This window comes from Tauraco erythrolophus, chromosome 19, assembly GCF_009769465.1.
Source record: "Tauraco erythrolophus isolate bTauEry1 chromosome 19, bTauEry1.pri, whole genome shotgun sequence".
Lineage (NCBI taxonomy): Eukaryota > Metazoa > Chordata > Aves > Musophagiformes > Musophagidae > Tauraco > Tauraco erythrolophus.
Window position 1 is genome coordinate 9,656,004 of NC_141483.1, and position 25,776 is coordinate 9,681,779.

Sequence of the window (25,776 nt, forward strand, 5' to 3'; positions counted from 1 at the left end):
AGGACATGTGGGTTTGTACCTTGAAACTCGCCACCATTACTTATGGATTTTCCTTCCCCACAGGACATTAAAGAAGTTAGTAAGGTTTTGCTGCAATCTACAACCCTAGGCTGCTGGTGAGAACACACCAAATTAATTGCTAATGTTCTTCTGTCTTGCAACAGCTCTTACACTTGTAGGAACGGGAATTGGTTATTGAAGGCCAGACAGTGTGACTATGCCAAGACCCAGCATGGCCACGTCTGTGCATGTGCATCAAAAGCTCCTTTCAGCAACAACAGAGAAATCCTAAGGTGCAAAGTAGCACTAAAAGACAAAGTCCCTGGCTGGTCAGGATGACAAGTCACCCTAATCCTAAGGATCCAGAGGAGCTGTATTTATCCCACTGTGCTGCCGCTCATTCCACAGAAGAGGAACGACAAACAAAAGGACTTCCATTGAGTGATCTTCCATTGCATGCTGTTCTGGTTTTGGTTGGGACAGAACTAATTTTCTTCATAGTAGCTAGTAAGGGGCTATGCTTTGGATTTGTGGCTTTTCTGCTTCTCTCACAACCCCACCAGTGAGTGGGCTGGTAGTGCACATGAAGTTGGAAAAGGGGACACAGTGAGACAGCTGACTAACTGACCAAAGGGATATTCCATACCATATGACATCATGATGAGCATATAAAGCTGGGGGAAGAAGGAGGAAGGGGTGGACGTTTGGAATGATGGCATTTTTCTTCCCAAGTAACCATTACACATGATGGAGCCCTGCTTTCCTGGAGAAGGCGGAACATCTGCCTGCTGTTGGGAAGGAGTGAATGAATTCCTTGTTTCGCTCTCCCTGTGCACGCAGCTTTTGCTTTACCTATTAAACTGTCTTTATCTCAGTCCAGGAGTTTTCTCACTTCTACCCTTCCAATTCTCTCCCTCATCCTACCAGGGGGGAGTAAGAGAGTGGCTAGGTGGGGCTCAGTTGCCAGCTGGGGTTAAACCACAACACCCACAGACCCGAATCCATCATGCACTGAAGGCAGAAATGCGCTTTCTAAAATGCCACCACAGAACCACAGCCCAGAACTCCCTTCCTTTCGCACCAGATGTAACTGCTGCTTTCTTCTGTCAGATCTCTACAGATCCAGACCAGGGAAAAACTTCTGTCCTGGCTTGCTGGGAACTCTCTGTATGTTTGCCTGTCCTCAAAACTAGCCACCCCTCCTGACTCCGTCTCTGATCCACTGCAGCTCTATGCCAGAGTCCTCTCCTATCACAATCAGCAACTCAGCCTTTAGTCACAGATCAACACTGATTATTTGGCTAACTGCAGGCAGTTCAACTTGTTTGCCCAGCATGGATTTCCTGTTGCAACACCCAAGGTTTACAAACTTCTGCTTTCTGTAAACAGCTTCTCTTTGGCCAGTGAGCTTTCCAGAAAGCAGCAACTGGGTTTTGTGTTTGTCTGCTTCTTAAACTTAAACAACCCCTCTTTCCACCAGCCCCTCCTTGCCACTGTCATGGCAGGGTCCTGCAGCCAGAGCACACTGATCTGGAGCTCAGCACAACAGAAGTGATGGAAATCTCTGGCAAGGAAAGCTGGAATCTCACAGATTAGATCTGCTGTGGATGAAGAACATCCCTATCCTGCTGGGAGCTGCTCAGATGCTGAAGTTTCCTGCTTCTTCTTCAGCCTGCTCCTCTAGAAGGTACTATCCCTCAGCTGAGCTGATTCTACTGAGGGGATGGAAATGATGATTCCTTTCACTTTTCCTCCTCCCCTGTTGAAGCTCAGATGCTTCAATAGATTTGTTAAAGAGTCAGAGGAGAGGACACAGGGGTGGATGAGTCCAAGAATGCAACCAGATGCTGAAGAAGCATATTGGTCTAAAAAAATCATGGCTCTGGTGTTTGCTTTCCTCTCAATCAACAGGATATTACAATACAACATGTGATGCCAGAAAACCATCGAGATCTGCCTTCTATAAAGCACAAGGAACATCTCAAATACAGGCTTCTGTACAGAACACACTCACAAACCCTCCCTGAGAAACAATTACATCTTATGAGGACATGCCAATTTGTAGAGAAAAGGATCCCACATGTGATTAAGGGCAAGCAACAATCTCAGTGCAGCAAGATGTACTGTAACTGTTGTCCTGAGTGAAATCAAAGTATATTACCTCAGATTTCCAAGTGTTAGACACTGACTCATACAGTCTACTCCCAAGAGGTACAAAAACAGCTTACAGGGGGCTAAAAATGTTTACCAGACTCAATTTCTGACAGCAGGGAAACAGGAAGCTTAAAGATATTTTCTTCTGAAATGTAAAGCAACATGATAGAAGAGACAAAGGATCCACAGCCCAGATAGAAGATCTGCATGGAACAATACTGCTTATATCCAAGTCAGTCTATCAGGAGCTTCAACAACTCCCTTTTCAAGAGGCTTGTTTTCTTACTTCTGCACCCTTGTCATCAGTAGTCCTTTACATTCAGCACTGGATAATTATGATCAGCCTCGGTTAACCCTCACACTTGCTTCACCCAGGTGACACTGTCCCCAGAAAGGCTTTCCCAGTGTCTCTAATCCAAAAGAATAACAGAGGCTGCAAAATAATTTCTCTTCATCAACTTGCATATACTGCCCAGCAGGAAACAATCCACCTGAGCAGACAAGCAACACAAAAAACAAAAGAAAACCAACTCCCAAAAGACAGAAATATCAAACTCTTTTACCCCAAGCCTGACTAAAAAGGAACATCCTGAAAACAGAGCAGTACACTATATTTTCAGTTAAAAAAGCAACATCTGTGCAGAAAGCAGAAAGCTTTATGACTTGCTGTGGTGCTGCCCACCTGATACTTAACACAAATCTGTGGGCTTTGGCATCGCAGCTTTGTTTCAAGAAAACCACTTGAACAGGCTTGCCCAGCACCAAACCTGACACAAACACAGACCCCGAGTGCAAGCTTACCCTTTCCACCAGCAGCACTGGCCCATGGAAGCAAAGCTGCTCCCTGCTGTTCTCCTCTGCACTCAGAGGGGACACACCACCAGGACCTACTTCCTTGGTGAGAATGAATATTCGCAGCCTGAATTTTACCAGAAAAAGGTCTAGACTATCTTTGCCCAACGGGAGAGGGGAGGTGGGGAGAAGAGTAAAAGACCATAGAGTTGTCTTTAGAGAACCTGGTCCTTTTAGGGGCTCTAGGAAAGGTTCCATCTCTGCCTGCTTTCCTTTAGGGCATGGTGTCATTAGAGGTTCTTCAGACCTTTTGGCTCAGCTATATACATCTGGAAGAGGCTGCCAAACCCACAATTGCCTGGCACATAATGATTGTTCTCAGTTTAGAAGGAATTAAAAAAAAAAAAAAAGGAAAAAAAGGAAAAAAAGGAAATCTTCATGCCAGCCAAGTCAGGAGACCGAGACACAGGTCCACAGGCAGAGCAAAGAGACTGCCAGCTTGAGCCCTGATGAGAACCAAGGCATCCTTCCATAGAAACCTGGAGAAGGAGGGAAAGGTTTGCAAGCAGCTATTGTCTCCTCACTTGGATCACTGTAGTCCCTGAGAAAGGGACACTATCAACTAAATTGTTCATTAAACGGGTGCAGCTTGCAGCTTTGGGAAGGAACTATGACAGACAAAGAGTATGGATGCACAAGATACACGTCTCACCTGGTAGCATACTTAACAGAATTTCAGAGAGCTTATAAAAGCAGAAGCCAGGAGAGGGGATGCGAGTAAGAAACATTTGCTGAAGGTGTGCCAAATCTCTGGGTTTACAAAACTGTATTGGAATCAGCACTGACCTTTCCAGCACATACTAAAAAACCCGAGGTTGTACAATCACCCAGACACAGACAGGTGAAACCAAAGCATCTGGATGCTTCTTGCAGCACTAGCCAAAAGTACAGAGGTTTGTGCAGTGCCATGGCACAAAAGAAGACACAGGCAGCAGAACTAAAACTGGAAGGAGGTCTTACCAAAGTCCATGCGATCCTTATGATTACGCTGCAAAAGGCCCAGCAGCAGCTGCCTCAGGTGGCTTGATGTCTCCCTGGGGATGCTAGGATTGAAAACAAAAGCAAAATAAGAGAGACTTGCAGTCTACTTAAATTGCTTTTACATATTCAGGAAAGCAACCCGCAAATGTAAACTCACTTTGTGCCTGCTAGGCTAGGAAGGTAACAGCCCACTGGAGAGAGGCTGAACAGGAACATCTGTATTTGCATCTGTTTGGCTTTTACTCCCCATTGTCATTGTTAAGACTACAGCTAATCTAGCTTTAACGGCCTCTCCCATGAGCACCTGCAGATCCTTGATCCTTCCCTTCCACAGGAGCACCCATGTCATCCCTGTAGTTCTCAGCTAAATCCATTCAATATACAATATTTTGCACATGATAAATAAAATCCCTTCTACTTGCTCTGACAGGAATAAGGAGGTCATTAAAATGAAACAGTTACCAAGGGGAAGCTTCTAATTCAGACACTGGTGGTGAAAAGTATCCCCAATTACTACCATTTTATTAAGGCATTTCTTTTTCAATGCAGCTTATGTAAGACTAGCAAGCGACCTTTGTCTGTTTGCTTCCTTCATACACAGCATTTATTAGCTGAAGGCCGCTAAGATGTGAGCAACTGCCACCCGAGCAAGCTAAAACTAGTGCAGCTATTACTCCACTATCCAGCACAGCTACAAAGAAAACACTTTTTCCAACAGCCATTGCAGCACAAGAGCTAGTGAATTACTGCGCCCTCCCTCACCCCACAAGCAGATGGGGGAGAGGTCAGAGCAGCTCTTCACAACCCCAGTAGATTGCAAGAAGCAGGGAATAAATGAACAGATTAAGGCAGGGAAAGCAGAGTTCAGCTCTTGCATAAGTGGATTCGGCTCTGCTGACTTCCCTCCCCAACCAGAAGCGTTGTCGGGGGCTGTAGCAGCCAGAGCAGAGCTCTCTAAATTAAGCGTAGGTGGCTCCAGCACTTTTCAGCATTGACTTTGTTTACCATGGCTGTGCCCAGCATGGCCCCCACGGTCTGCCAGGCTTTCCCCTCTCCTCATGTGTGGGTCAGTCGAGGTAATGGCATACGTGCTCAGCAGAGGAATTTTAACTGCGTGGAGCCCCAGCCTGCTGCATGGCACAGCGCTGGGCTCCGCTGTGCTGTGCTGGCATCACTCACTGCCCCGAAGCCAAGCTCGACTGACACTGGGAGAGAGAAACAACCCTTCCTGCATCATTTTCACCACCTGTACCCCTGCTACAAGTCAGGGTAAAAAAAGAAGCTGGGACAAAAATAGTAGGGGGGAAAGAGGTGCTAGCTAGCACCAACAGACTCTAGTTCAGCGAAACTAGAGATGGCAGGCAAGGTGTGTATTTATAGGTTTCAATACTACCCAGTTATTTTTCTGTGAAGCCCTAGGCCTTGCTGGCACAGGAATTTGAGCCCAGTGATTCCTAGAACAGAGAATGATGGCAAGCATCCCTCATCCTTGTTTGTACTGGAAGAGCTGCATTTCCATTCCTGACACTGGAATGGTTTCGTGCCCCTTCCCAGGCCAACAAGGGAAGCAGCCACCAGGACTCCAGAAGGGACCCAGTTAAACTGAGACTCAGTTTGAGCCAAGGAAAAACGCCCTCTTGTCAAAAAAGGGGTGCCTTAGAAGTACACTGCGTAACAATAGCCCAAGATACCACTGCTAGCAGAGTCTCCTGAAAAATACATTAGTGCTGGAGACCTGCAGTCCTCCAGTGTTATGGTCATAATTTATTTATCCATGACACACAAAGCTCTCATCCAATATAACTCCATTTCCCAGCAATGACTTTAGCTTTTGTATGGTTTTCAAGCCAAGAAACAGGAAGGTCAAGCAGTAGACCTTGGATGTCACAACACAGACCGAAGATGGTGCAGATTAACAGCCTGTTTGTCTCCTCTGATCTCTCACATCTAAAACATCAAGCCTTGCTATGCAAACTCACAGTATTATTTTCCAAGGCCATCTGTTTAAACGTAAGTAACAAAACTGCCTCCTTCCCCGCCATGATCTAGAACGTACTTTGCCATGCAAATCGGCACAATGAACGTTCGCCATTTAGATCGGCGCTATTAAAACTGTGAGGCCTTCGGGCTTTCTGCTGCTGACATGGGCTCCCCACCTCGGAACGGCATTTTACCTGTCAGCAACAGCAGCAGCCCAGCAGGCACAGACCGCTGATGAACATTCAATGAGCTTTTCTTCCCCACCCTGTTCCCAAGCCAAAACATGGCACTTTCCATGGCGATGCCAAGAGGTGGGTGCCAGCCTGCTCAGCCCCAAGGAGAACAAAGCCAAATCCTGGCAGTGCTGCAGCCTGAGGTCTCTGGAGTGGCTTCGCGTTTCGTCTTGTGTTGGCGGGCTGGCGGAGGCCGTTTATTCATGTTTACTCAGGAAATAGCACAGATTGTGGCTCACGTCAGAGAGACAAACTGACTCGGGAAAGCGGGCAACCATCCTTTACCCAAAGGCCACTGACTTCTACAGTGGAAAAAACAATGGGCTTGGATCTAAATTTTGGAGGAATTTGGTAGTTAAAAAGTGGAGATAAGTGAAAATGGTAAACTTAGTGTGTGTAAAGGACTTGCAACAGAGGACTAATCCCTACAAGAGCAGACATGCTCTCCTCTTACAGCCAAGTTTCATTTCTCCCCTCGCCTGCCTCCTCCTGCGCGTGCCATGAGCCAAAGTGGCAGCAGAGCAGCATGATCAACACAAGGAAGCTTATTAACTGTAGGTAATAATCTATCTCTTAGTAAGAGGGACTACCTCAGAGGTGGGCAATCATGTTTTAGGCAGTGTAGGGGAAACAGAACCTCTTCTTTCTGCTCACACAGACTATCTGGCCCCAACTATGCAGTGGTGGTTTTGCTTTTAATTATTCTGTTTGGGTGTTTTACTCCATCACACTCTCTTGTTCAATCCAGGAGAGTATGCAGATGCCTCACATTTAATCCCAGTAGAAATTCGTCCCTTCCCCCCAGATCAAAAAAAAGGAAGTACTTAAAGAGAAATTAAATGCCTAGTGCAAGTCATTGATAAGAGCTCTAGTTTCTTGACAGTTCCTTCTGCTATCTCTTGGAGCTGTCTAAACTGATAACGACAAAAATAAATAACCATATACAGCAACTCAGTGAACTTCCTGAGTATGTGGCTGTATTAGCAGCTCTGCCAAACAGAAGCTAAACTTTCTGGTTAAAAAAGGCCTTCCAATTTTTGCATTTATAATCTGGAACTTCAGTCCTGTCTCTATACCAAGGCAGAGGTGCTCAGAGCAGGCATGAGGTTCTGCTTTAAGGGCCCAAAGATCAAAAGGAAAGACCACAGCAACAAAACCAAACTACACTGACAAATCACAGCACGGAGCAGCTAGGTAACATACACGCCAGTGGGACGAAAGCAGTTAATTTCCCCTTGGAAACTGCAGCAGTGTCTGTTTCCATCGAGGTTATAGCATTTCCTCCCATTAGCACGATGGACACAAGCAGTTGCTGTCCTGACACGTGAGAAACAGACATGTGATCCGCAGTCAGGTATGGCAGGTTACTGGAAAGACTGCAGCTCGGCTGCTCACACGATTAAAGAATCGCCACAATTTCTTCCCAAAGCTCCCTCCCTCAGGGAAGCCACACATGGGACAGGACCACTAGCTGGCTCTTGAAATCACTAGTGATGCTGAATTTTTGCAACATAGGAGAGGAGTAGCATCAGCGGAAAGAGAGAACATCAACTCCAGCATTCCGCTGCTGACTGATTTTCTCTGGGCCACATCACTGCCAGGTTAAGGAATGTGGGACGGCAGGTGGCCAAATATTTTACAGTCACCTCCCCGAGTGACAAGCCAGGAGCTTGCAAGGACAGGTGTAAATATAGAGTAAACAAGTGCATACAAAGAGCAACACTGGAAAAAAATGCTTACTTCGGCATCAGCATCTTGTTTTTCTCATAGAAGAGGCGAAGATCCTGTGGGCTGCTGGCCTGTAGAGGAGAAAGAAAACCAGTACATGAAACAGCTGACAATGACGGAAAGGCATTAGCATTTCTATTTCACAGATACTCTGAAGAGCAGAGAAGCACTTTTCAACCACTGAACCAGCATAGACAATGAGAACCTGCAGCTTGCTTTAGACTGAAAAGCCAGCTCTGTACCAGAGTGAAAACACAGTATTTCAGCCCGCTGCCTTTTTGTCCCTGACCTGGTTCTGTCCTGCTCTCCCCTTCCAAGAGCTGAGCTTCATTGCAGTGGGCTCTGATGCTCAGGTCTGAGCTGGCCTAATAGCCTCACCCATAAGGCTAAATAATTGCAGACGTGAGGAGTCCCAAATGATGAATGGCAGCTCCCGCTGAGAACATGGATTAATGCTGCAGGGCATTTAGAAGAGGGGCAGGGAGCCTGCTGATGGGCAAGGGATCTGTGAAGAGACCAGGAACATGGGGGAAACAGCAACCGAATTAGGATTTTCTACTTTAATTCTAGAAAGCCGGAAGGCCTCAAGCCACAGCTCCTATTTGTGCAGTAATATACACAACTGCTGAGGACACTGACAACAAGATTTCATATTCTAAGAGATGGGATTAAAAAAAAAAAAAAAGGAGGCTAGGCACAACAAGAGGTTTACGGCTGAGGTTAAAAATAAAATCTCCAGTATAGAGGCACCGACATATAAAAATCTCCTAACGTCATTTCTCCATTTGCTTTTATGCAATGAATAACACAGGCCAGTAAATTAACCCTAGTGTCCCAGCTTTTCTGCTTAGGCAAAGTCGCTTTATTAAAGGGAGAGCAGGCTCGCTGGCATGACACAGACATGAAGGTTCACATAAACAGGGAAGGAAGATCAGAGAGATTCATCTGCAATCAATAATCGGTGCAGCAGAGTGTGTAGGAAAGTGTGAACGAGGAGGCAACAGGCAGCTTCTCCTGATGTTCAGGGCAGGCTCAAAAAACCCTCGAGCCTTCCACCTACTTCTATTTCTAAATTAGAAGCATTTAAGGTCAATTAAGATGCTTAAAATGGCAAATCAGACAAGCCCATCTGCAGATGGCCATCAAAATACCACTAACACAGCATGGCTGGAAAAGCAGCCATGTAAGATACTGTTTCAACATCACCTACTCCCTCTGGCTGAAGATGAAAATTAAGGATAACTGTGAGAGCTCAGTACAAAACCTCAAGAGAAACCAAAGGGAGAGTTTTTAAAGCTGCTAATATCAACAGACTCGTGTAGTACTCATCAGGCAGTATTTGTTGCAGTCTTAGCAACCTGAGCTTCACAGCTCTCCTGTCAATTTGCACCAATAAGAGCTACTGGATTCTCAGAAGGAAATAAGAAAGATTTCTCGGTTCTCCTTTCTGCAATAGCATATCCTTTGCTTTTCACAGACATAGCGAGGACTCAAACAGGAGATGTTAAAATACTTTCTTCACAAACCATTAAAATGAGTGTTATTCAGCAAAATACCTTAGAGGTATTTTATATATACCTCAGAGGTAAAATACACAGAGGCAAAACCACCTTAAAATTTCCAATCACCGCTACTCAATTTGGTTGAGCAAAACTCCATTTTACACCTTTCCCCTTGCAGATCTTGCCCTGTAATTAGATTCCTAATATTTGGCAAACTTTAACAAGGCGAGTGTACACAGTGCATCAAACAGCTTGGCCACCACGCTCTGTGCGACGAAAACTGCCTGACAGACGCAAGGTCCAAGGAGGAACAGAATTCCACTGCAGGGAAGTGAAGCGCTTGCTCTCATCAGAGATATAAGCCTTGGCTCTTTGCTCTGTTCATTTCCTGTCGCAACCACTCAATTGTTTCACAAATACAATGAAGCTCTGATCTATTTCAAACACTGTTTTGTCAGAAGTTTTCCTGGCAATAAAGACAGAGTATATTAAAAGCAGCACGCGTGCAAAGCCCAGTTCATTAGAGAGGGTTTCCAAGCACCAGCTTGGATAGAAGCTAAATCCTCAGTGAAGTTCCCTTCCTCTTTGTACAAATTAAAGCGATATCCCTGTAGGGATGATGTTTCTCCACATTCTGCTGTCTCAGTACAATTCCCACTTGTTCTGCAAGGACCACATACAGGGTGTCAGGCTCCTACCCATGCAGGCCACACTTCCTCACTAGGGCTGTCCCCAAGAGTCCCCAGTTCAAGGCTGGTCAACAATGTAAGTAACTGCCTGCTGGGGAATAGAGTCATTATAGTAGGCGTCCAGCACAGACAACTGTGGATCACTGTTAATTTGGTAAAACCAGTCGCATCTTCACGTAACTTCATCATCTATCAACTGAGTCGCCCAGTTCTGCTCCTACCAGCAGGCTCCCAGTAACATACCCACTGCTCTCCTGCTGTTAGCATCCATTTCATAAAGCACTGGTACCTCCAGCCACTTTGCTCACCTTTTTCAATACTGCTTGTCAGAATCATGGGGAAAAAAAATGCAGAAGTGTTTGTAAGACACTAAAAATGCCATTTGAATTCCTTCTTCTAGGGAGCTAAGGACTTAATTGGAAATCTACCTTCCAGGAAGATACATCCTACCCAAGAAAAACACCAGAAAGCTCATTTTAGGCACCTAACAACTAGACCATCCAAGATGCACAGAGCCAGCTGCTACCTGTAGGACAGTATCCACCTGTCAGAAACAGGGATGCAGAATGGACAGCTCAGTTTTCCCCAAGAACAGGGGACACACCAGCAGGTAATTCATGCCCTTGTTCCCCCTCTCATGTTACTATGGAGCAGCTGCATTAGTGTAACTGGGTCTGTTCTTATCTGTCCTTTCTATATATAAAAACAATTGGACAAATTCAATCCTGCCACTCTGTTAATTTGTCCTGAGCAGCAGTGGAAATATGTCGAGCCAACAAAGGCATTCAGCGTAACCCTGCCAAATCCCACTTGGTGCTGGCTGCCTGCATGCGAATTGCACGCGAAAGGCACGCAGGGTGGTGTTTCCAAAAGCACTCAGCACTGGATTTGTTGCACTTGGGGAAAGGCTGGACGCAAAAGCCCAGTTCTCAGTCAGAAGAGGGCCAGAGACATTCACACCTTCAGTGAACAGCATTATCCAGTCACACTTCATAGCAGGTGTACGTTATCTGCTCTTTTGTTTGAATCCTTTCCTTTGGGATTCCTGGGGATTTGGAGGTGCAGAGAAGGGATTCAGATAAGTGAGAAAGAAAAAAAAAAAGTAATGATGTTTCTAGCTCAGTAGTTCTAGGGAAAAGCTTGAAAACCTGCCGCAAATACCTCGTGCTTGTGCAGTTGATATTTTAAGACTCCCACAACTAAGTGGCTGGCATTTAAGGGATCCTGAAAGCACATGGATCAGAAAACAAACAAACAAAAATAAAACCCCTAAACCTTTTACTTTAGCTGTCCATGGATGTTGTCCTCTCTGCTCCCAACAGAGCAGGATCTGATCCACAAACACTGAGCCAAAAGCCAACGGCTCACTGACTACAGCAACAAGTCAATCACCACACCCAGTCTGAGCAGAAAAACCTACTGCTGCCAGGAATACCTGTCCCCATTGACACAGGACAGTTCAGAGGAACTGCTTTGGGCACAGGAGAGCAGCCTGCCTAACAAATAAACAACGAGTTCAAATTCTGGGCGTGAAATCCTCCTGTCTCTAGTCTTCCTCAAGGCCCATTTCACAACACAGCAGTTGTTGTAAGCGATACGTAATCCTAGTATTTATGCAGGCAGAATTAACCCAGAAATAAAGCAGTGGACTCAGTATACCAAGCTTAGAAATTAATTTTTCACTTGGCAGCTAGCTGAGATGAGAACATACACAAGCAGGTTAACTCTTTCAGAGCCGCCAGATCAGGCAGTAAAACTTGCATCACCTCTCTTGCCACTTCCCTGCTCCCCAGCTCACTCTCCTGCAGACACAGTGCACCATGTCTGCAAAGCAGCTGGGAGAAGATTCATGCAAAGGCTCAGACAGCAGACACCCAGGTTTCATGGCCCTTAGCAGGATGTGATGTCCAAGTGAACCTGTGCCACTGCCACAGACAGCTCTGACACAAAGTGCACGTGCGTGGTGGTACATCTGCTTACCACGAGCTGCCCAGGTTTTAAACGGGTCACACAACAGAAACCACCAGGAACATCAGTGTGATTCCTCCCCCCCCAAAAACAAAAAAAAAAAAAAAAGAGAGAGATTCAGGTCATTTAATTATATTTAAAACACCATCTGACAAGGACTAGATTGTTTTCGGAAGGTATTTTCGACCTTGTGTAAATCTTTTTCTTCTCTGCCTCCAGTTTTCCTTCTGGTTGCCACTTGTCTACACAGCCTGTATCACCACGTGGTGGGCACTGGGTCCCAACCTTTTCCAGTCAGGTATGGACAAGAGAAAACCACTACACTCTCAAGGCACTTCTCAGTCCCACTCAGCAAGACCAGGAAACACACTGCTCAAGTCCTGTCCTCGGCAACAGAAACGAAGAGATGCAAGTGCAGACCACTTATTAGGCAAGGCAAATTAACAATTCCACATTAATACAGTGCTCAGCAAATCTGTTTATAGGGATTATGAATCCCATTAATCTCATCCCTATGGCAGTCTCGCTGTTTTGTTTATGGGCACGTTTAATACAAAAAGCTCCTTAAGACAGCTTCACCAGCCATCCTACCAACTGTTCACATCTGAGCAATAGCAGCTTCTTTCTTGTCTGTGTGCAGCGAGGCAGGGAAGGGACAGGAATGGCCCTGGGAAGTTGCCTTGGGTGACCCAGCCATAGTTAATTTTAACTTTGAGACAGCTACAAATCACATTCACGCACATGCACACATCTCTCTTGATTTACAAGCGCTTTCTGGATTGACAGCTGCCTCAGCCTTTCCACACATTCGATCTTTTCTCTGCCTAACCCAGCCCCCCAAAGCCCTATTTTATTTTTAGGCAGCTCATTCCTCCTCACTACAGATAACACAAGCCCTTCTGGTTTGCATCCTGCGAAGATGCCTAACTGGTGCATGCACCAAACAGCTACAGTGCCCAAACACAGCATGTTTCACGCCACTGTGCTCCAGATTCCCATGGGAATCTGTGCTAGACAGAGCTGAAGGCTGTCCTTGCCAGTCTGGGAGGGAAGGCACAGTGAGGATTTTAGCCTGAAGAGGTTAATGTCAGAAATCCAGTTCCTGGCTGCCTGTACAACTGGGTCTGCTGGTGGCACTGTGTGGAATTAGCCTGTTATCTCCCCACCCATTTGTAGATATCTGTCCCAAAAGCACTCATTCCCATTCATGGTCTCCCCATCACCTCTGCCCACTACCTCTCTCTCTCCTCCTAAAAGCCCCATCAACAATAGCTTCTCACCTGCTCAGTGGCCATCAGCAAATTCTCACGACAGTCATGCCAACAAAGAAATAAAGCCCGTTAACCTTTAACCAGCTCTCCAACATCTGCCCTAGACAGGCTTCTTTCACCTGAAACTCACAGTTAGAAGGCAATTTGTGACACACATGGTCAAAACAAATAGATGGTGCACAGAAAACCATCTGGGCTGAGCAATTCTCTCTCCTTGATCAAACAAACCCACAGCTGCTGCTGCAGGAACAAATGGGGCCTGGCATTTTGCTTCAAAATGCAAACCCCAGCAGAGGAAAAGGCATGGAGGAAAACTAAAACAGAGAAACAAGTGACCCCTGTCCCCAGCCCAACAGATGTTGCATGTATATGGGAAAGAGAAAATTTATCCAGTCAGGCAAGCACAAAGCAAGGATCAGGACCTGTTGGGGAGGGACTGAAATGTCCCTTTGTTGTCCACCACAAGGCAAGGCATTGCCATGCCTGACCCAGAGGGACACAGGCATATAGGACTGCTCTCCCCTCTCTGTGCGCCTGAGGACACGCCTTGGCAGAGAGCTGAAGGATTCCTGATCACCTGCACTTTCAAAACCTTGGCTGAAGAGGCAAATGAAGCTGACCGGTACTCAATCTTATTTCTTGTGAAACACCTTCTCTGAGAACAAATGTTTTCAGAAGAACAATTCTGTGACATGCTTCAATGACCAATGATAAAAGCCACCTAATTCTTTTCAACGAAATCTGATGCCCCAAGGTTGTGTGTGAGCTACTAAGCTAAGAACATCTATGATAACGTCACCATGTTAAATAACTAAATCGTTTGAATGAGTAAAGTATCAAGGTGCCTTTTGAGAGTAAAAGGCACCGAGTTACAAGACAGAACAAGTGCAAGGCTCTCCTATGCATGCAGAGTCAAAACTTGCTTTCTCCACCCCCACTTTTTTTGATTAATGCAGAAGTATTTATTTTTTATCCTCTCAAAGATACCAACACTGACAAGTGGATGCAGCCAGTGAACAGGAGTCATTCAGGAGTTTCAGTGTACTTTGTAGGGGTGTTCATAAAAAAAATAAATATGCAAAGGAAATGAGGTCTTGCTCTAAAGACAGAGCAAGCTGGTGGACAGAATATAAAGCACTGGAATGGAAGATTCTTGCAGCAGCAGGGAAAAAATTACCCTGAAGGAGAAAACTGTTCTTGGCTCTAGACAAAAACAAAACATACCATTAGCTTACTTCTGTATTTGCCCACTCTTTCCTGCAACAGATTCAGAATTCACTTTATCCTTCCTGATGATGTAACTGCATAAACATTCAAGGTCTTGTGGGAAATTCTAAAGAGCTGTGCAACTAAGGCTCAGAAAGTCCTGCAGTTCATAAAATTCGCCTTATTACGTGAGCATAGATTTCCCTCCAAACTGACTTTTTTTTTTTGGTTGTTTTTTTGGGTTTGGTTTTTTTTTTTTTGGTGGTGGTGGTGTTTGGTTGGTTTTGCTTTTTTTTTTTTTTTTCTTAGAGAGTCAGGACATGAGAAAAAGAGGGCAACAGTTCAGATTTGCCCTAACTGATTTAAGAAGCTGAAAAGTTGGCATCAGCTGACACATCAGCATTCAAATTTGAGGTTTGGTCTTTTTCTACGGATCAGAGACAAGCTCTGCAGAGCTCACACCTTACAGAAGCAAAGAAATATCAGCAACTCAGGCACCTCTCTTCTATGCTGTAAGACAGCATGGAAAAAACTTGGTAAGTACAGTACTTTCGCAACCACTATTTTAGAGAGAGTCTGCAGATCTCATTCAGCATGGAAGAAGAAAAGTAACACAGTGTGGCACACTAACGACTGGGAACAAGAAAAACGCACAGAGTCTAGATGAACTCCAGCTATATATAAGATTAAAAATACATGAAGTAATCCTGAAGCAACTTGCATAAGGCAGTGATGAATTCTCCATCAAATCACAGAATGCCTTTCACAAAAGATATGCTCTAGCTCATCCAGAAGTTATGGCATAAATTACAGGGTGGAGTTTTACTAGACTGTGTTATATTTGGAAGGGTTTGGCCTTGAACATAAACATTTCAGGCTGGAAGGGATTGCTGTGAGATGACAGATAAGATCCTTTTGATAAGATCCTACTTAATCGCTTTAAAAACAAAGTCAATTTAGCTGCAATACACCAGTTACCACCAAATCATCCCAAACATTAACTTAAAATTACAAACTTCCTCACTGTCCTTCCATACCCAACAGAATTATAATTATAAATTATATGCTGAGTACAGATGTAAATAGAAACTGATTTTTTAAGCGTGTGCCTGGAAAAAAACCACTGCTTCAACTGACTCATGATAATTTTCTGAAGAGGTGACCCTCCCTAAGGATTTATAGTCAAGAAATACATTTCATTGAGATACAGCCCAGAGAAGGAGAGCCATATTCTAGTAACACATCCAGCATTACAACATATAAAGCACCACATTGCCAAGGTGTTAGACAGCCAGATCTCCACGAGGCTGGATTTACAGGAGTTAATATTTTACATGACAGAAGGCTTAGAGTAAGCAGGTTAAAAGGGAAAAAAAGCAAAAAAGTAAGAGAGTCAGAAACATTAGATCTAAGCAACTCACCTGAAAAGGAGCCTTTCCTGTCAAACACTGATAAATGATGGTTCCTATACTCCAGAGGTCAGCTTTGGCATCGTAGTGTTGAGACATAATGACTTCTGGTGCCTTTTTGGGGAGAGAAAAGAAATCAGTTTTATAAAAGATGTAGCTTTTTTTTTTTTTGCAGCTGCAAGAAAGGAAAAGAAGTCACTATTATGTTTTAAAAACCCCTGAGCTTTTGCTCCCAAAAACATGTAACACTACCTTGAAAGGGTCGATTCCCTATTTAAGTGGGGGAAGCAGAGACTTTCATTCAGTCAAACAAAAAAATACCAGATGGTGTTTCGCTACTTTGGGCAAAATCAGTACTTTCCCCTTTCAGTACATCATTTTCTGCTGAATCCACCTGTGATCAGAAGCAGCCTCACTGAAATCACCCAGACAGATCTTCTAAACCAAAGCAAGTTAACAGGTAAATGATCAAGAAAAGCAAGGCTCACACTGCACAGGTAAGCTTCAGCCTCCATCCTGATCTGCATCACTTATGCACTTTCCTCATTTAGCCCAAGACGGCAGCACATTAATTATGCTCCAGAGCCCGCTGCCAAGGTCACAGTTTGGGTTCAAAGGCAGATCTGTGCATTTCAGTCCAAGAGCTTGAGCCCTGCTGTGCCTCAGACTCTGGTTTCTATCTCACACCCTGCCCTCAGTTGCTCCCTCCCAGGCTTGTTCCAGAAGCTGGAGACGGTGCAAGTCCACAAACCCCATGGCTCAGGAGGCAGCGTGCCTTTGGAGCGGCAGAAGAGGGACAGAAGGGCAGGCTTGCTAATCCCATGTGTTTATGACAACAGATTTCGTGGCAGTGCTGCCAGCATGGCACTGGATCAATTTTCTAGCTCTGTTAGAAGTAAAGGCCACATGTAATGGAAAAAAATTGTACAGCAAACAAGCTCGGTCTGTCCCTAAGGGAAGCAGGCATGACACCAAATGAAGCCGAGGAAGCAGGACAAGAACTGCACGAGGAGGTCTGAAGTCTCACGTGATGTGGATCATATCAGGGTTCAGAGAGAAAGCTCATTCTGGAATGGGTAAAATACCTTTCTTTTAAAAAAGGCAAAATGAAAAGAACGGCAATGGGCTAAAGCAGGGAATAAGGGCCTGCCTTGCCAGCAGATGTTCCCAGGGCTACTGCAGAAGATCCACAACAGCAGTCGAGACAGACTTCAAACACTTCCTAAATCCCAACTGAAACCTCCCTCCTCATCTTCCTTAAAATCCATCAGTAAACAGAGAACAATATGAAACATTCTGAGATCCCTTGTAATGTCCAGAGTTGCTTAATATAAAAAAATAAAACAGAAAAAGGTCATCACTTGCTTTGTCCAGCCCTTTCAAAACAATAAGCTGAGTGTTTTCATTTACTTTCACAAGGGACTCTGAAAGAAAAAGTATCACTAAAAATAGACAATTCAGGAAACACTCACAGGAGAAAAAAATTACATCATCTTCACATATAGCATAGTTCAAATAAACATCAGGCTTCAGAAAAAGGGAGAGAGAGGAAGTTTGTTTTGCTTGAGTTAGTACCGTGGAAGAGACTACCCAACACACCACCCCTGTGCAGCACAGCACAGTCCAGCCCAACTCTGCCCAAAGAGTAGAGACAAAAAACCTAACTGAGAGCGGATTAGACAATGTTCAAAATCAGGTGCCTACTGCCCCCAGGGCATTTGTGAAAAATTCAACCTAAATTGATCCACATCATCTTTTTACTTTGAGCTCAGGCACCCACACCCTCAAGAAATATTACATGGCTGGCTTTGACAGTTTTATTTCTGATCTGGTTTCGTCATGTTTAATTACACTGACTTGATGTGACACTGAGATCTTGACCACTACCATGAGCACAAATAAGAGATCACCTCCTCACATCCTGGTCCCAGAGCAGAAATACAAGGGGAGTGAAAGGGATCAGTTTTGGGATGCTTTTTTAAAACATATTTCTTTCTCAAGCTACAGTCATCCTGGAAGCAGCTGGTTTGGTGAAAGAATTGGTGAGGGCGGGAGTGTTAGGGAGCAGGAATGCACAAAACATAAATTGCAAATAGAAGCAGGTGAGCTCCATTTACAGCCATCTGCTGAGCTGTACAGCAAAGAATACTTAGGAGTTAGCCAGAACGCAAAATCTCTGCCTGCACAGGTCTGTAGATATAAAGGGTATCTGCAAGACCAGAGAGCTAAAAATAGTCGGAGATTTTACAAAATTGCTGTTAAACAGGGACCTTGCTCCTGATGCTACAGCCATAGCAAAAATGACTGCAAAGCCTGAGGTGACAGCAGGCTTGTGGAATCACTCTGTCTCCAAAGGGCGTGCTGAAGCAGTGATTTACTGAGGTTCCTCTCCAAAGAATCAACACCTCAAATATAGCGAGATGTGTGAAATATCATCCCAGCTCTCACTCTTTTGCTGTTTCTTTGCTCGCAGCAGAGGAAATAGATTTCATTTCCCAATGCCTTCAGTTGAGAGGCCCTGGTCCTCTCTGGAAGATGTAGTTTCTGGGAGCAGACAGCAATCAATACTCTGTTTTGTTCAGTTTTATTTATCAACAGCTCACCTGAATGTTAGATGACAGCACAGGCACCTGTTGTCTAACATCACCAGCAGCTAGGACTTTATGAAGTCTCCCTGTGTAATAGCTAGCTTCTCAGAAGAAAATAAAATTTCACGTTTTGGGAGAAAGACTAGCAAAAAACAAAGCCTTGCTTCCGGGCAGCAAGGCAAGAATGATACAGAAAAACCTGTAAGCAAAACACACTTACCATGTACATTGGTGAACCACACAATGTTGCTGCCATCATATTATTCTGCAGATATCGGGCAAACCCAAAGTCAGCTGCAAAGAGAAACAGAGAGGTAGGTCAGGATCAGGCAGCAGTTCTAGACAGCCTGCACCTTCCCCAGTTGAATCTCCCTACTTTCCTTTCATTTCCCTGAACCTTTGCAGCCAGTGAAGTATCCCATCTTAACACGACTTGGATAGCTCTCTTCTCAAGCAGTAACATCCTTGTGCTAGTTATTAACGCATGCTACAGACACAAGAAAAGTATAGACCAAGCCACAGAAAAAAGAGTACTCAGAAGAACAAACTCCCATCCATTTTTCAGAGACCAACAGTCACTTCTTCCTGTATCCATTTGCCTGCGCTCTGAAATGTCAGCTGCTGGAAGCTGGTAAAGCTCTCTTGACTTCAGCAGTGAGATCACGTCAGTTCATACCAGCTAGTTCATCTGCTGCTATCTCAACTTTTAATTTGGGGAACTGAAAGTTCCTCTCCATTAAAAAGGCCGCAAGATTACAGACTTCCAAGAGAAACCACTACTTGTTACCACTCACGTTTCTAGACCAGCCCTACAGAAAGCAGTCTTGCATTCTTTCTTTAGGAGACCTTCAACAGTGCTAACCCCAGCATGAAGACAGAAACCTGAGCCATAGTTTACCTGGTGGCTAGAAAAGCCAGGGACAAGGAATACCAAGATGATTTACCTCTGCAGGTTACTCAGCATCTGATCATATGATACTCAGAAGTTCTCTCAAGGTTACCAGATATTTCAAGCTAGGAGATTGACGCAGCTGTTTACACTGTCATCTGTCACTAATGAACTGGTGCAGCTCGCTATTCCCTGGACCATGTACTTCTCAAAAACACGACGGAGGGGTTGCAGGACACATCACATGCAAGGGCACCCGTGCCCGTAGCCCTCCTGCCTGCGCCTGTGGCTCCCAGTCACTCCCACCTTCCAGATAACTCTGCACTTCACAAAAAAACACTGCAGCCAAACGGGCAGCAACGTTTCAAACTTTTCCACTTCATTTCTCAGCTGAGGGAAAGCACTAACACTTTCTCCACAGCACAGGGTTCAGGTGTGATAACAGTTTTATCTGATTTGTGTCCGCTTCAGCTTGTGAACTGTAAAATAATCCAAAGTCCGCATGTTGAGGGTGATATCATCCAGCACTCACTTCTGAGGGACCACGGGGAATACACATGCTCTCTAACTGGATTACTGAAGCATTTGTCCCAGCCACTGGGCTATCTGTGCCACTTGCCTAATGCGCAAAAAGTTAATTTCTCCAAGATGCAGCTGAGAAGCCCACCTCTAATCTGGCCCATGGAAAGGCTTGCTTTCAGCTGTGCTCTCCGAGCCCAGCCAGGAGAGCAGCTAGTTCCAGGCCTTAAGACACCAACATTTACCTCAATTCTATTAAAGGCTGAAGACAAAAATCACAACGGCTGCTCATTGCTTGGTAAGCCTGGAGATTACGAGCCAATTAGGGCAGGCTGATATTTGATTTTACCAAGGGACACACTGTTCAGCTTGAAGTGGAGCAATTCTTTTGCCCATTTTTTTTCTTCCCTGCCCAATTTCTTTTGCACTAAGTATGTGTCCTGGCAGAGCAGAAAGCTCTTGCTCCTATTGCTTGGAGGCAACTAATGCTTAGGTCTAGCATAGGAACTAAGCAAGGAAGATAAAAAACATTAGGAAATTTAAAAAGTGCAGCAATTCTTTCCTCCCCCAAGATGGTTCCCCAAAGAAAGACTGAGGGTTGCCACTTCTCCATCACCAAACTCTCCCAGGAGCGCTTAGGGTGGTGTTTGTATCGGGGCCTTACCGATCTTTATGCGAATGTTGTTGGGATTTGATTTCCTGCCTCCCGCGTAGGAAAGGAGGATATTCTGTGGTTTCAGGTCCCGATGGATGATGCCTTTGCTGTGCAGCATTTTCATGGCACCTGCTATCTGCTGGAGAAAGAGCCTGATGGTGTCTTCACTAAGTGTCCGCATAGCTGGGGAGGAGATAAAAAAAAAAACAAACCACAGATGAAAAAATTACAATGCCAGTTCCCTGAAGGAAGGGCAGATTCTCCACAGCAATTACCCACAATTCAGCATTTTTACTTTCACATATGGTGTTTTTTTCTCCGCGCACTATTTCCGAATGATTCCTACAGACAACAAGGGACAGCATTTGCATTCCCGACTTATTTTGTGGTCAGGACTGTTTTCAGCCCCCAGTCTCTCATGGTGAACTCGGGCCAGTGGCAGGAACTAACTTTGGGTTATCAACTGGGTCCAGAAAGCAATGTTTGGTGAGGTTTAAGGCTTCCCACAGCACAAAAAAAAAAAAATAAAAATCTGCAAATATGGAAGCTCTGAACTGCACTCTTCTGAGATGTGAGCTTCCCAAGAACAGTGGTGTGAAAATAAATATTGAAGGGATTAAAATAACGTTCAACCGGCTCTTCTAATCAGAGCAATGCGACATCAGCTCTCGTTATTTTAAGAACTATATGTATGAAACTTTTGCCAAAGCTGGGAGCAGCCTGCTGAACAAACCCCAGGATGAACAGTGCTACCAGCCTGCCTCCTTGTCCGTCACTGAGCACGTCAGGCTTAAAGCAAGCACCATTCCACTAGAACAAAATAATTTCTTTTGCAAAAGGTCCCTGTAAATTACTTGGGACTTCATTAGTGTTTTTCCAGCTGTTCTCTAGTAAGACATTAAAACGAGCTGGCAGGAGCTTCAAAATGCTGTTCTACCTCGTCGGCTAGAAGGGAGGAATCCTTATGAAAACACAGATGAGGTTGCACACAGCTTTAACACAACACAGGAAATTAAAAATCTAACTTTTAAAGTACGTGCATGGGAAACAGCAAGGGACACAGATAAGTTAAAGAGCACTTAGAACAGAAAAACTCCCACCGCTCCCAAACCTCACTGTTCTAGGAAGAGGCACAAGCAGGGCTAAAATGTCACCACAGCTATCAGCTGGTCCTGGACTCATACACGTGAGACCAGTGCACATGTATATAAGGTTTCTCACCCCTCACTGGGCCTTTTTGCTCACGAACTGGCACTCAGATGGAATTCAAGAGACTGCTCTGCAAGAAGGGGAGATTCTGTGAAGGGATTTTAAGGATATAAGAGGCAGTTCAGATGCAAGTCTACCAAAACCACTCGCACGTTCTGAAAAAAGTGCTGCCTCATCTGTAACAAGGCTTTCCCTGACCTCCTGCTGAAGTGTATCAGTGTACTCAATCCTGTACCATTTTCTGTCTATTAAAGGTCCAGCATCCTAGCTGTGCTCAACCTTCTCTCCAACAAACCATCGCTGCAATATTTCTGCAATTCCTATTCAAATAAATCTATTTAGGAATGGTTAAAACACCATCTTTAAACAACACAACAAGAATTCAGAAGTTTTTTGCCCAATTCAGCTCAGGCCCAGGAGAGGACAGGCTGTCTGATCTTCCCCCAAACATGAAGCAAGACTTGAAGCTTGGCAGTTCTTAACCTTATTAAGCTAGCAGGCAATTACAAACTCCTGGCTAGGCACAGTCTGCCTCTAGCAGGGAAACAGTGTGGTCAAGAGCCTTCTTCTGACCTGCAGTTCCAACAGCACGCCACATTTTTAAGGCGTTATCCTCTCTTTTATATAATTTGGTGGCTTTAAGGCTAACACAGCTCTAGCCACCATCCCTCAGCAAACCAGTCAAGCCTCCCTAATGCAAATCCTCTTTACATTGAAAAAAAACCCACCGCTACCAAGATCAGAAAAATCCATTCACCCAAAGAGAAAAGGGCCTCTAAGCTACTAATTTCTGCAGAATTTCAGTTTTTCCACCTCACAGAAGTCTGTACAAACTCTCAGCCCTGCAAAGGTGCTGTTTTCCAGACGTGTAGAATCTAAGCTGGTGTCTTGAGCCTGCAGACAGATTCCCCTGGTGCCTCTACTGTGGCAGAATTAGACAGAGGTCTGTTGGATTCTTGATATTTAATGCTGCCAGAGGGTCCAGGTAGTGCAGCAAGGTAGGACTGTGAAATCGAGATGCTGCCGTCGGTAGCAGAGAAGGGACAGTCAGTTACCTGGGGAGCGTAGGGGCATACCCTTTTACCTCCCTCCATTAACAGACACGCTGTAACACAGAAAAACAAGAGTCCTTATCTCTCATTCTCAGCCCATCAGTCTATCAAGTGACAGCAGCAATCTCCAACTGAAGGACAGAGACATAAATACAACTGACACTTTCAGTGACTTCAGGATATTGGTCCATAAAAGATCTTCTAGACCCGCTACCATTGACAGAGGGAGGGAGAAGACACAAAAGACTCATTCAATTTATGTGCCACCAAAAAAGAGAAAAGTGGAGAATGAAACAACTCACTCTTTGCTACATTCCAAATAGGGAACTTTTGCTTCTGTCCCTGTAAAAAAGGGACATTCTCATCTTCACCAGAAAAGTGCTGGCAAAACACTAAGCCCACACTGAAGTCTAGACATCCCCGTGGATGTCTGTGGTGAGCAACACGCTCTTGCAGAGAACGCTGTTTCACAAGCCTTACTTTGCCATTACTAAGAAGTAACAAGATCCCTGTGTTTATTTTCATAGACTCCACTTCAGTGACGAGGCACTCAGCCTTCTGCCTTGGGAACGGCTGTCCACGGGTCAGTAGATCAGAGCAAATATTTACTGCAGGTCAATGCGGGGCCCACGCACCCTGCAGCTCTTGAGGCGTCGGAAAAGGATGAAACCACTTAAAAAGGACCTTGGTCAGCCTGTGCTGAGATGTTTTCAATCTGCCAAGAGGCTGCCAGGTAAACTGTAGTAAACAGCCCTTGTCAGTTGATCCGCGGGCAGATGCATCGGAGTATACCTGCTGATGTGACACGACAACTCCATTTCGGAAAAGTTATTTCAGAAAAAGAACTGCTCTTACCCACAGGTGCCACAAGTATCTCTTCAATACAGGCCCAACCCAATTCATGCCGAAGTCTGAGAGACTAAGCTGATTTATTTGGGACCTGTCTTGTAACTCCCCCAGCTCCACCCATGCAGAACACGGCCAGTGTGACTCCTGTGAAGTCTTCTGTACAAGGCAGAAGAGTTACTTCAGACAGGTCTAGCCTTATCATAGATATTCTTCATCACTGAGCTGTAGAGGGTAAAAAGTTACACAGTAGTGTCTCACACCTCTTGTTCACAAAGGAGTCTACACACCACTTGGGATGAACTGGATCACAGCTCCTTGCACATGTCATGGTCAAACCAAGAAACACCCTGCTCTGACATGAAGTTTTCTTCACAGAGATGCACTCTCCAAGAAGCAGCTTTAAGGAAGGTCATGAATATGCACTTATGATTGTCCATAATAGCCTGTGTCAATGCCAATTTAAGGAATTTAGGAAGAAATTTTAGATCAGTGTGCCCTGACCTCATGAGTACCCAAGGCTGTCGAATTCCAGTTACTGCTGTACCAAGGACAGTCACTTCTGTAACGCCTCCCACAACTCTACCATGCACAGCAGCAATCTGCCACTCTCAGCTCAAAACATATCCTATGATGGGCTTTAAACGAAAGCAGCATCCACAGAAACCGATCATAAGGGAAACTGCATTGTGCCAGTCAAGAACACCACCACAGAAACCGTGCTTAGCAGAACACACGCAACCGTGGGTTGTATCAAACAGATGGGGCTGACCAACAGCGTAACCCAGCCAGAACACATACTGCATTGAAACATGCACATATGCACGTCCCTCCAGTTATGAGAGCAAGGGGAATTAGAGTGCCTTTGGATTCAACACAGAATTACCACATTGCCTAACGCTTGTAATTAGAGGACAGAATGGATTGGGAAGCTTACGAGCATCTCGTTCAATGAGAAACTGGGGATTTGCATGTGCAGCTTGCCTAAGTGTTACAGGAACTACCAGCAAAAACGTCTGAGGAGTCAGTGGGAAAGTAGATGTTGCAATTAAATATCATCACACAATTATTAAAATAACTGAAGCAGCACAATAACCACTCAATAGAGATGAGCCTCCTGTGTACCAGTGAAAAACGCTGGAAGAAATCTAAACTTTCTAAGATGAGTTTTCAGGAAGAAAAATCATTACCATCAAAAGCACTCCGAGCACCTGCAGTAGCTGGGAGAGAAGACACCCCAAAGGAGCATGTGGTAAAATGGAAAAAGCCATGAGATGCAAAAGCTGACACTTGTATCTAGGCTCTGGGATCTGGAAGATCCAGATCTCTGCTGCAGTGATGGGAGTAACTTTCTTGGTGCAGTCCCTTACTGACTACTATTCCCTCTGGAAATCTGTGCCTGCTGGGTTTTCTTTACTGGCTACAGGCACACAGATGTTAAGAGTTAAAATAAAAGTAAGCACCAATTTCCCAGTCAGAACAGCTGCTCTTTACTGTTGTCAAGGTAAAATATTTAATTGGTAAAAACAGAGCTAACAGTAACTTTTTCAAATTAACTCAGGCAAAGAAGGATTGAGTCTTACCCCAGGCAACACTCAAATGAACCAAACTGGAGTGAAACTGAATTTTATTTAGAAAATACAATTCATTGTCACTTTCTCAAACCATTCACCAATTCCCCGAACAGTCTCATTTGATAATCAAGGAGGTAGCTGTATTAACAGGATAGCTAATTGCACTATATGTTGTTTTTTTTTTTTGGTGGAGTGGTGGGGGCTGGTGGAAGGGAGAAGATGACAATGTACACATAAAAGCAGTAGTATGAACAGGAAGATTTTCTATAAACTCACACTTCCATAAATTATTCAGCCAGAAGCTATGTTCTTATTTACATATACAGCTTTGCCAACAAGAGCCCACAGCCCAGTGCTTTAACATCAAGGTTCATGTCATGTGCATGAAAGCTAAAAACTGTCATTTTCAAAGCCCATGCACTGGTAAAATTGAAGTTGGGCTATTTTTCAAAGGCATTTCATTATTAAAAT

General features: G+C 44.7%; 1 protein-coding gene across 3 annotated transcripts in view; it reads right to left on the reverse strand.

Moving 5' to 3' along the window:
• ULK1 (unc-51 like autophagy activating kinase 1) overlaps positions 1–25,776 on the reverse strand; it is an 82,270-nt gene that overhangs the window by 37,296 nt on the left and 19,198 nt on the right. For all 3 annotated transcript variants that reach the window (XM_086623241.1, XM_086623242.1, XM_086623243.1), the window contains exons 7-11: positions 20,634–20,807; positions 18,782–18,855; positions 15,986–16,087; positions 7,941–7,999; positions 3,967–4,049 (exon numbers count right to left, since the gene is read on the reverse strand). In XM_086623241.1, the coding sequence (XP_086479367.1) occupies positions 3,967–4,049; positions 7,941–7,999; positions 15,986–16,087; positions 18,782–18,855; positions 20,634–20,807 (492 nt within the window). The remainder of the gene's footprint in view (positions 1–3,966; positions 4,050–7,940; positions 8,000–15,985; positions 16,088–18,781; positions 18,856–20,633; positions 20,808–25,776) is intronic.